At 32.2% G+C, this 10,186-nt stretch overlaps 5 protein-coding genes and 1 non-coding gene across 6 annotated transcripts; 3 read left to right on the plus strand and 3 right to left on the minus strand.

The window, feature by feature from the left end:
• Positions 1-242: 242 nt before the first annotated feature.
• On the minus strand, positions 243-1,680 carry LOC123314998 (smad nuclear-interacting protein 1). Its single transcript, XM_044900507.1, has 2 exons — positions 721-1,680; positions 243-615 (listed from the first exon to the last, which is right to left on the minus strand). Exons 1-2 carry the CDS (start codon positions 1,574-1,576, stop codon positions 377-379), a joined length of 1,095 nt encoding a protein of 364 aa, XP_044756442.1. The 5' UTR covers positions 1,577-1,680; the 3' UTR covers positions 243-376.
• Positions 1,681-1,913: 233 nt separating this feature from the next.
• Positions 1,914-2,594, plus strand: LOC123315112 (ubiquitin-fold modifier 1). Its single transcript, XM_044900685.1, has 2 exons — positions 1,914-2,209; positions 2,371-2,594. Exons 1-2 carry the CDS (start codon positions 2,017-2,019, stop codon positions 2,451-2,453), a joined length of 276 nt encoding a protein of 91 aa, XP_044756620.1. The 5' UTR covers positions 1,914-2,016; the 3' UTR covers positions 2,454-2,594.
• Positions 2,447-4,304, minus strand: LOC123315110 (1-acyl-sn-glycerol-3-phosphate acyltransferase alpha-like). Its single transcript, XM_044900683.1, has 5 exons — positions 3,979-4,304; positions 3,793-3,926; positions 3,011-3,192; positions 2,751-2,916; positions 2,447-2,695 (listed from the first exon to the last, which is right to left on the minus strand). The coding sequence occupies exons 1-5, from the start codon at positions 4,152-4,154 to the stop codon at positions 2,556-2,558; spliced, it is 798 nt and encodes a 265-aa protein (XP_044756618.1). The 5' UTR covers positions 4,155-4,304; the 3' UTR covers positions 2,447-2,555.
• Positions 4,305-4,722: 418 nt separating this feature from the next.
• LOC123315111 (calcyclin-binding protein-like) lies at positions 4,723-5,979 on the plus strand. Its single transcript, XM_044900684.1, has 5 exons — positions 4,723-4,884; positions 4,939-5,140; positions 5,227-5,433; positions 5,518-5,671; positions 5,808-5,979. The coding sequence occupies exons 1-5, from the start codon at positions 4,864-4,866 to the stop codon at positions 5,893-5,895; spliced, it is 672 nt and encodes a 223-aa protein (XP_044756619.1). The 5' UTR covers positions 4,723-4,863; the 3' UTR covers positions 5,896-5,979.
• Positions 5,980-6,203: 224 nt separating this feature from the next.
• LOC123315109 (1-acyl-sn-glycerol-3-phosphate acyltransferase alpha-like) lies at positions 6,204-10,068 on the minus strand. The gene is made up of 5 exons (XM_044900682.1): positions 9,776-10,068; positions 9,584-9,717; positions 8,667-8,848; positions 6,898-7,063; positions 6,204-6,821 (listed from the first exon to the last, which is right to left on the minus strand). Exons 1-5 carry the CDS (start codon positions 9,958-9,960, stop codon positions 6,673-6,675), a joined length of 816 nt encoding a protein of 271 aa, XP_044756617.1. The 5' UTR covers positions 9,961-10,068; the 3' UTR covers positions 6,204-6,672.
• On the plus strand, positions 7,660-7,743 carry Trnal-uaa. The gene has a single exon. It is a non-coding gene; the product is annotated as a tRNA-Leu (tRNA).
• Positions 10,069-10,186: the final 118 nt, after the last annotated feature.

Below are 10,186 nucleotides of genomic sequence, written 5' to 3' on the forward strand. Positions count from 1 at the left end.
TAAACTTCAGTGCAACCGTTTGGTTTTGACGAATTTTTAAGGTACCTATCTTTTTCGGAAATAATTCAAATTCGAAACTATTATCAGTTTATAAAAATTTTACTTTGAATGAGTTCTTTGTTTTTCCCCATGATGATCAATGAATAAAATAATTTTTTTTTATGGAAGTCATCACAAGAACAAGTTCTACATAAGTTAACGATTTAGAGAATCTCATTATTTTCAAAGAAATCTTTGTATAATTTTTACCATTTATTGTTTTACCCTAAATCATATATTACATAAGTTTATATACAAAAATTGAAGATAAATAATTCTCCAACTGAACCGTAAGACTATACACAAAAAAAAATTATGAATTATTGATTTTGAAACCTCAAGCATCCTGTTCTTCTTTCTTCACCGTAACTTCCTCCTCTTCCAACTTCACATCGTCATCTTGTGCCTCATCTTTGCTGTTTTCATGGAGCAGCACATATTCTCGTGAACTAAAGCCGAATTTGATAACATCTTTCTCCAATAATTCGACGTATTTCTTAGACTCAATTTTTTTATTGTTTATGAATGTTCCATTTGCAGATTCAAGATCTATCAAATAAGGTCTCACTCTTTTACCTGTAAACAACATATCTCATTATAAATCAGAAAAATAATGAACAGATGTATGAAATTCAAATATATAATTCCTATCAACAAATTTTTTTTTATATATGTACTCACCAACACTCCCATCGTCTCGTGTAAAGGGAACCAAGCGATATTGAAGAGCAGCATGTTGCTTGGAACAAGATGGATGATCAACCGGTAAATCAACAACTTTTCTATCCCTCCCAATCAAATAAGCACTTTCTCTATGAATATATAAAGTTTGAAGAGCTTTCTCTCCTTTAAAAGGATATAACCTCCATCTACGTTTTGGTTTTCGCGCTTCTGGGGGTTCACTATACTTAATGACAACACCTCTATAAGTATTTGTTTCTTCAGTTAATTTGCCTGACAGTCCAAAATTTGGCTTTTGCTTTTCTCCAGTGGGTTTCTCATTAGAGTTCTTCTGGTCCTCTTTACCCCACTTAGCATTAGCATGATCGAAAGATTTACTTCTACTTCTTCTATTCCTACTACCTCTAAATCTTCCAGGACTTCTTCTTCTAGTTCCGAAATCATTTCTATCCCTTTCATTTCTCCCCCTTTCCCTTCCATATTCATTTTTTCTTCGATCATCACTCCTATTGTCATTCCTATGTCTGTCATCTCTCTCATAACTTCTTCGGTATTTTTGATTCTTACCTCTTTCAATTTTTGTTTCATTTCTTTTACTATCAACCCCCTTATTTTCTCTGTGCTCTCTTTTATGTTTATCAGAACGTTCGTGTTTACTACCGTGTTGATCCTCTAACTTCTCCTTCTGCTGCTTTCTAACTTTAGATTTTCTTTCATTTTCAGAGTCACCTGAGCTATTTACTGAATGTTTCCTCTTCTTATATTCTTTACTAGATAGACTACTGTCTGAGTCTGATGAACTTTTGCTCGAACTAGAGGAATCTGATCTGCGTTTTCTACTCTTCGAAGAAGACATATCAAAAACTTTAGAGAAATTCTGAGATAAAATCACGAAACTCGCCAACAAGAGACACAATAACTAGCCTTAACAACTCCCGAAGAACTCGAACAAGAAAACTAGAAAACTGAAAACAAACTAACGAACTTCTTGGTTATCCACCAACTGTCAACCATAAATTATAGTATCTGCCATTAACCACAGAACACATCGTTATCACAGAATAACAAAGATCTTTATTTTTCGAACTTTTTTTCGAAAATTGTGCTGCCGATCACAGAACTATAACCCACAGAACAAAACATAAAATATAACTTTTCTCTGGTGTTCTGTGCTCTGCGTTTTTGTTTTGACAAGCAGAGACAGGTTGTCTCTGTTGACAGGTCAGGTTGCAGGTTTTCAGACTCAGAGCCATATGTTTCAGATTAGAAGTATATCGCCCTATACAAAATAGTGAAATGTCTTCAAAAGTTACTTTCAAAATCACTCTAACATCTGATCCGAAATTACCATTTAAGGTATTGAGTGTTCCTGAAAACACACCGTTCACAGCTGTCTTAAAATTTGCAGCTGAAGAATTCAAGGTTCCACCAGCAACTTCTGCGATTATTACTGACGATGGGGTAGGAATTAACCCGCAACAAACTGCTGGTGAGCATGCTTGAAAAAGTGTTTTTCCAATAACCGGTGTGCTATTAATGAGAGATTGGTTAATCCATATATCTAAGCTGAAAATCTCTTGCCTCTTCTAAAATGTTTCATAAATTCAACAGGCATGTAGAGATATTCAGATAACCCCTATTTTGTTTCAGGTAACATATTTCTTAAACATGGTTCTGAGTTGAGACTTATACCTAGAGATAGAGTAGGATGTATTGAAATAATAGGTATATAACGACTGAAGATATATCAGTTTGTAACATGATAGATTTTACAATTTTTCCATCAGTTTTCTGTTCATATATTTTATTATGAAGTTTATAAATAAATTCTAGAATCATGCATTGATTTCTTCAGGGCATGATTCGTCAAAACACTTAATCATTTTTTCCCGAACTTCTGCAACTAGATCATCTATAGATTTAAGTGATTTTCCTTCAGTGTACACAGGAGGTAGAACAGTAATCACCACTTTGCCTGCAAAAAAATTTCACATAACTTGACTAATCCTTAGTTGATATGTATACTCTACCATTATGAAAATGTTTCTTCTCGTGATCTAGAAAATAATAGTAGCTAAAAACTACAGGTAGAATAGGTATTTGTTCAGACAAAGCCATGTGAAATCCACCTTTTTTGAAATTGTGAATTTTTCCATCACTTCTTCTCGTGCCTTCAGGAAATATCCATAATTTCACCTGAAATGTATACCCATGATAATATATGCTTCTCTATTGCTTAGATATACTAGATAAAGATCTTATAACCAATTGTAATGATGAAATGTTTTACTTTTTCTTTTTTCCTCTTTTGGAGTTCTTTATTCAGAATTTGTCTAGACACCTCGCCCTTTGACCGAGGAATGAAAACTACTCCAGCCAGCCAAAGAAAAAGTCCAAATGGCCAAGCATATCTCAGTTCTTCTTTTGCAACAGCCGTTCCTCTCCTAAGAATAGGCCATAGGTGAAACATTCCTGAGAAATATTTCAATTACAATTTTCGGAATTTATCACGGTAAAATTAATTTTAACCCAACTGTGGATGATGGCCCATACCCGTATATACCAAAAAATTTCTTCCCTAGCCCGGGATCGAACTCAGCACCTTGCGGTACTAAACGGACGCTTTAACCACCAAGTCACGAACGCTATTACATCCGCGAAATGTCTAAGAAACACAAATACGAGGAGATTGAAGCTGTTCGCAGTGCACCTTGCATTCGATATAGAGGTATAAAGGCTTCCTCCTTGATACAGGCTTCCAAACAAATGACCTATTACCAGATAGCAGCCACGTGAAGACCATCTGCTAATTAGATCAGCTCGTTCTTAGGAACGATGCATGCGGAATTCCTAATATGGAGGATAGACCTCCATAGTTCCTATGGTACTAATCCAGGTGATAGCAAAGTAGCTACAATTCAGTTCAAAAAAATTAGAAGGGTGATGACGTAGAAGTGGTGGCAATGTCAAGCTCACTGACAGAATTCGGTCAGTGGCGTAGCATAGACAATGGATAAAGTTGAAAGAAGATTATTTCTAAATTCAATCAAACATAAAAATGTAATAACTCACCTACAACATCTAATGAACTCTGGTGATTTGCCATAACTATGTACGACTCATTCTTGGAAAGATATTCTTTACCTTCTATTATCCACTCGATACCGATAAGAGGGGATATTATACGGCATAAATAAGAGAGAAAACTGAAATTTAAAAAAATTTACGAGTTACATTACAATATTTTCAGCAACTTACAATAAATTGTCGACGTTTTTTGGCCTCAAAATTGCCACGGGAAATAAAATTATCGATGTAACAATACATATAACAATATATATGCCAAATTTGCTGTAATATCGGAACTTCTCAGAGATGAAATAAGAAAACAAGAGTATAAATATCAGTATTATCCATGTATATGAAGAATCCATACTCCTAATAATATTAGCACTTTGAAATGATGAGCTCAAGGTCTACAACTTTCATCATTATATTCGTTTTCGTCAGATTCAAGTGATTACTGATTTATTTTTAGATAAAGTAACTTATCAAGTTTACTATCATCATTGAACTTGGGGATAGTCTTCATGTGCGGTTAAATAAGTAGAGAGATGACAAAAGTTTGATTCTAGTTTTCGTAAAAATCAGTAAACTAATAAGCCAGTTATTAGTTCGGTGATAAAAATCAATCAACGTTAATGAAAACACTTGTAAATTGTTGAAAAGCCTAAAAATGTATTTGAAATGGAAGTCCTGGCCTGTATAAAATTGTATGCTAACTTCCGGTTGAAAAAGTTGCTGCTTTAAATAATCTGAACTGTACTGTACTGTAACTAAAATTCCTCTTGGACTTGAGGGTAGTAAAGAGTAACAGTTGTTACTCTTTGGTAGTACTCCATATCAAAGATTACGGAGTAACCAGAGATATATCTCTGGGAGTAACTCATAATCTTTGCTCCATATCTGTGGGACAGAAAACAACTCTGAAAGATATAAGAAGAAGAACTCTGTGGTCTATGGCATAGATGTGGAAAATTCCAGACTCGGGAAAAGAATCAAGAATAGTGAATTTCCATTAGATTTTTGATTGAATATCTACACGTGAAAAATCTTGCTTTAACCAACTTAATTTGATTAATTATGGAGCAAAAAATCGAAGAGGTAAGCTCAACACAAGACTTTTCATGTGGGGAAATCAATAAGTTTTTATTTCAGCTGAAGAAAGATATTTCCGAATTGGAAACGCTTTTAAAACAATCTGATAGACAAAGAGTTAAAGACATTTTGAGCATTGAGTTGAGGAGATTGGTGTCAGAACATGTTAAGCTTGAGGATACACTGAAAAATGAAAAAATCACACCCAGCACACCTATTATATCAACTGATAGAAGATATCAAGTCAAGCTAAATAATTATGGTTAGTTCAATGTTTATTTCTTACTGTTGAGGAAATGATGTTGACGACTATAATCAACTGGAAATCTTACCTTCATATTATTACAGCATGGGATCAGTCAACAAAATTTGTAAAATTTTTTGTAACTGTTCCTGGAGTTCATAACATTCCTGCTGAAAATGTTGTATGCAAGTTCACCCCCAAATCTCTAGAATTAGATATAAAGGACTTGGACAATAAGGATTATCTATTCACTATAAATAAATTATTAAATCAAATAGAGCCAGAAACAAGCACTTGGAAAGTTAAAACAGGTAGATAATTTCTTTTTTGCTTCGTGTTGTCAGTTCTAGTTGTTGATATAATTTAAATAAACTGAAAAATATCTTAAATTTCAGACATGGTTGTTATAAGTGCACAAAAGATGGATCCTTCAACTTGGTCCCACGTTACAGAGATTGAAAAAAAAGTCAGTGATGCTAAAGCCAAGAAATATGATTTGGATAAATCTGATAATCCAAATGATTCCCTCATGAATTTAATGAAGAAAATGTGAGTTTTAATTTTATATTAGATAGTTGTTATAATGAATATTTTTTATGAAAAATCTACAGGGCTACTGGATTACTACTATTACTGGACACTTTGTGTGTAACACCCTATATATATATATAAATTTCTGTTTTAGGTATGAAGAAGGGGATGATGAAATGAAGAGGACTATCGCTAAAGCCTGGACTGAAGGTCAAAATAAGAAAAACTCATTAGATTTATAAAATATTTAAAAAAATTGTGTTCCTTTTATTTTTTTATCCAGTTATATCTACTCGAAGTATTTTCAAAGTAAATCGTTAATTTTATTTCTACTGTCGAAGCTGGTATAGATTCCTTTGGTTGTATACTTTTCATGTATTCTGAAATTCAGAAGTTAATTGTCTGTTTTTGAAAATTTTACTACAGCATTCAATTAAAGTTGTTCATTATATATGAAAAAGCTATGGATTTTCAATCTCTTCTTTCATTACCTTAGTTTTTTTTATTTTCTCCCAATCGGTTTTATGCGGGAAAAACTTTAGAAAATTAATTGTATTCCATGGATATTTATTGAATTCAAAAAGTGAGAATATCAAAATATAGGCAAATTACAACACTTTCCACACATTTCACACTTACAAATTCAAACTATTTGATCAATAATTATGGAGAGACAAAATTAAAAAAGTCTGACCTAAACCATTAAAATATATTTCAATGTTTATTTATATTCTTGTCTGTAAATTTGAACTAATCTTTGGCTTGAACAACAAAATAAACATATCCTAGAATGAATATACATTCAAATAAAATTAAAATAATAACTGTTTATCAAAATACTGAAGTTGACTCTTACTGCAACAATACTGTTTGGGATAATAGTGGTATGTGCACTATGAAAATTAAAACCATCATAATATATATTCTCCAGAAGAGAAAAAAAATACTTGGGGAATACGAAGTTCTAAAAAATTATAAACGATAACAAAATAATACATAACAGTAAAATCTATACAACATTAGAATTTTTTAGATTTTTCACATTCTTTATTTATTTCATGAAAAGTGGTACTCATTTTCTGATGTGTTTCGTTGAGAATGCTGTCCAAGTCATCCAAAGTCTTTCCGCAAGTTGGTATAGGGGGTAGCACGGTCATAATGACTGTCCCTTGAATAGAAATAAATGTCACACTTAAAATTTATCATCTACGGTATGTAGTATAGTAATCAAGAAAAATACTCACCTTGGTCGAAACTTTTCTTTTCATGGTTTAAGAAGGTATACTGATTAAAAACCACAGGTAATATAGGTAATTGTGCACTTATTGCTAAGTGGAAGGCACCTTTTTTGAAGGGATGTATCTGTCCATCCGAGTATCGTTTACCTTCAGGGTATATCCAAAGTTTGGCCTGTGAATAATTATTGATGAATTTTCAACTGCTTTGTTTGATTATTCAATAAAATGAAACTAAAAATTCAGTTAGCTCCTTTGAAATAACATGAATATGCGCTGGATACTAAGGTTCTCTAGCGTTTTGAGGGTGAATATCTGTCATGGAGCTGCATTATTGCCATGCCAAATAATAACTGAGAGTGGCTATTGAATTTGATATATATAGTTGTGAAATATTACACAATAGGCAAAGCCTTCATTATATTTCCATGCGTTGTTACTTCTTTGGAAAGTTCGATATAATAGCGGATTATCATCCCGATAGCTTTGTCGAAATTCTGAAAGGTCTTATTATTTATAGTATAGAGACGGTGAGTAAAGAATAGAAGTATGAAGCCGAAAACTGTGTTCATTTGCAGGGTAACATGGGTTTGGATAATTTTAATTGCACTATACCTAAAAAATTAATATTCGATAACATTGTTCTGAATATTTGACAATACGAGTATGTACTACTTTGCAAATTATTCAAAGGAATAAATATATCTAGAATTTAAAATATAAGGATTAAGAATGTCTTGAAAATTATCTATTCTATTCAATCAACACATCGTCAGGTTGGCCGAGCGGTCTAAGGCGCCAGATTTAAGCTCTGGTTCCCGAAAGGGAGCGTGGGTTCGAACCCCACACCTGACATACTTTTTATGTTCTTAGCGGACTTCTAAATGACTTGGGATTTGATGGAAGTATAATTCATATATTATCACTAATAACGTCTCAACAAAATTATGAAGGTTGAGAGTTTATTTGTATATTAGATGACGTCAGATTTAATTAAAAGTAAAAATAATTTCATATGAGGCATAAAAGCTGTTTGACTCTTTATATTTTGTGTCAATCTATAACTTCCCAGAAATAATTGATGTGAAGATTTGTAATTTCAAAACGAGAATATTATAATTATGGTATTGGGCAGATATATATGAGATCTCCCAAAGTTGCTCATTTATTGGTATGAGGAAGAATGAATTACCATATGGGATAGTTTTTTCTATTTATTCAAATCGGTATACCTTTGATTCAACATGAAAAAGTAGAATTTTTTTAGTATTACGACCTCATCAGAATACAATATATGGGATACGAATTATACAGTTAGAATTCACACGATCGTTCAAAAATAATGATTAAATTATTTTTCTAAAAGATTTATTTTCAAAGTTATTTCAATGACCAAATATAATAAATACACGTGGGAAACCTCTGTTATACTGGATTTTACGTGAAATATTTGGTTCAAATTTTCAGTTATTCCACTTTCGAAACATTTAAAAAAAAATCAGAATCGATGTTGTCACTATGGTACACTATAGGAATATTCAATGATGGATGAATGAAGGCCAAAAACAAATACGTGAAATATCAAATGGATATAACACATTTTTCAATGAAGACATTGATATGTTATCTGATCTGTATGCATGGCATATGGCATTGCAGTTTGCTCTGCCTTTGGAGAAGAGGACGCCTGGCTGAGTTGCGAATATATCAATTTTGATGTATATCCCCGATGCTGTAAGGTTAAAGGAATTTCCAATTTGGATAAGAAATTATCTTACCTTTTTGTCCTTAATCATTTGACAAGTTTCTGTCATGATTTCTTTGGATTTCTCGACGTCGGTTCTGGGAATGAAAACCAGCCCTGCTAACCACGCTCCTAATCCGAAGGGCCATACGTAGAAAACTTCTTTTCGGGCAATTACGGTACATTTCTGCATAATTGGCCACATATGGAACATTCCTGCATGGTGAAAATGCAGAAATTATCAATATTTTTCGACATTTAAATTTGCCGTTCAAAACACACGCTTTTTCGATAAAAAAACATTGATAAGTGGTCGTGGAGAACATGCCACATGAAAGTTTTTTGACTAAATCGAAAGCGTATACCTATAGGAGAATTAATAGGGAGAAAAACTTGAAAAATAAAAAATTGTGGCGCACGACCACAAAATCTAATCAAATCTACCTGTGATCATATATATTGAATTGTCCGCATAAAAAATGATAATGGAATCTGTTCAAAACAATTCGTTCCTTGGATATCCGAATTATCAATTTGGAAAAACAAATATAACCATTTACACAGTTTGTTATCGATTTTTGAGGAATTCACTGAATAAATATATCAATTGTACTAGGAAATGAATGAATGGTGCTATATTGTTAAGGTTATACTTTATCACAGCCGTCTATTGAGACTGTAGTTATATATGAAAAATAAAATTTTCGGGGTAAAAATTGAACTTTTCATATATATAAGAAAAAAATACTTAAAAAAAAGTCCCGGTACCATTTGATGAAATAAAATCAAATTAAAATATAGCGAGTAACATATACATATACATCTACTTTTTTATTTGAAGTCGAGATTTTTTTATTCATTAATATAACTTCTCCCTTCGGCTGACACCTGAGCTTTTTTCAAAATCGGAATAAACATAATATCAGATTTATACCTCTGTAATACACTCACCTAAAACATCTAATATGCTTTGATGATTTGAGACAACGATAAAAGCTTCATCTTTTGCAATATAGTGTGTATTTCTCAATTCGTATTTTACTCCTAGTAATAAACGGACAGGGCTACATAGTCGAGATGCTATTCTAAAATAATTAATTAGAATAAAAATATCAACAAAAAATTCTTAAAAAAAAAACTTACAAGAAATTTCTAATATGCCTTGGTCTCAAGCAGAAAAAAGGTGTAAGATAAACAGCATTTATTGTGCAAAATAAAATATAAATAGAAAACTTCGCGTAATATCTAAAAACATGACTAGTTTTATACAATAACGGTAGAATCAAGAGACATGAAGTCAAGAAAATTTTCAAATACGATTCAACCATAATGTTCAACCAAGAAAAGATATACAACACACTCGTTTCGCGTTCAAAATAATACTAAATAATAATAACATAACTCGATTCAATTTAAATTGAATGAAATAGGTTAGGCTTCAAAATCGATAACATCAATTTGTTTGTTGTGAATGGAGAGGTGGAAATAATGAAATAACTGACCAATCAGAGCGCTCTAGCTCTCATTAGACGTCAAATTTTCTGTTGCAGAACA

The sequence above is a fragment of the Coccinella septempunctata genome, chromosome 6 (assembly GCF_907165205.1).
Source record: "Coccinella septempunctata chromosome 6, icCocSept1.1, whole genome shotgun sequence".
Lineage (NCBI taxonomy): Eukaryota > Metazoa > Arthropoda > Insecta > Coleoptera > Coccinellidae > Coccinella > Coccinella septempunctata.

What these genes read in the sequence shown, in the direction of transcription:
- LOC123314998 (XM_044900507.1), bottom strand. Translation starts at nt 1,576, where the DNA reads ATGTCTTCTTCGAAGAGTAGAAAACGCAGATCAGATTCCTCTAGTTCG. An exon ending in ACGAGACGATGGGAGTGTTG is followed by an intron (nt 616 to 720) that starts GTGAGTACATAT and finishes TGTTGTTTACAG; the next exon opens with GTAAAAGAGTGAGACCTTAT.
- LOC123315112 (XM_044900685.1), top strand. Translation starts at nt 2,017, where the DNA reads ATGTCTTCAAAAGTTACTTTCAAAATCACTCTAACATCTGATCCGAAA. An exon ending in TAACCCGCAACAAACTGCTG is followed by an intron (nt 2,210 to 2,370) that starts GTGAGCATGCTT and finishes ATTTTGTTTCAG; the next exon opens with GTAACATATTTCTTAAACAT.
- LOC123315110 (XM_044900683.1), bottom strand. Translation starts at nt 4,154, where the DNA reads ATGGATTCTTCATATACATGGATAATACTGATATTTATACTCTTGTTT. An exon ending in GAGTTCATTAGATGTTGTAG is followed by an intron (nt 3,193 to 3,792) that starts GTGAGTTATTAC and finishes AATATTTCTCAG; the next exon opens with GAATGTTTCACCTATGGCCT. An exon ending in GAAGAAACATTTTCATAATG is followed by an intron (nt 2,696 to 2,750) that starts GTAGAGTATACA and finishes ATTTTTTTGCAG; the next exon opens with GCAAAGTGGTGATTACTGTT.
- LOC123315111 (XM_044900684.1), top strand. Translation starts at nt 4,864, where the DNA reads ATGGAGCAAAAAATCGAAGAG. An exon ending in AGTCAAGCTAAATAATTATG is followed by an intron (nt 5,141 to 5,226) that starts GTTAGTTCAATG and finishes ATATTATTACAG; the next exon opens with CATGGGATCAGTCAACAAAA. An exon ending in ATGAATTTAATGAAGAAAAT is followed by an intron (nt 5,672 to 5,807) that starts GTGAGTTTTAAT and finishes TTTCTGTTTTAG; the next exon opens with GTATGAAGAAGGGGATGATG.
- LOC123315109 (XM_044900682.1), bottom strand. Translation starts at nt 9,960, where the DNA reads ATGGTTGAATCGTATTTGAAAATTTTCTTGACTTCATGTCTCTTGATT. An exon ending in AGGCATATTAGAAATTTCTT is followed by an intron (nt 9,718 to 9,775) that starts GTAAGTTTTTTT and finishes TAATTATTTTAG; the next exon opens with AATAGCATCTCGACTATGTA. An exon ending in AAGCATATTAGATGTTTTAG is followed by an intron (nt 8,849 to 9,583) that starts GTGAGTGTATTA and finishes TTCACCATGCAG; the next exon opens with GAATGTTCCATATGTGGCCA.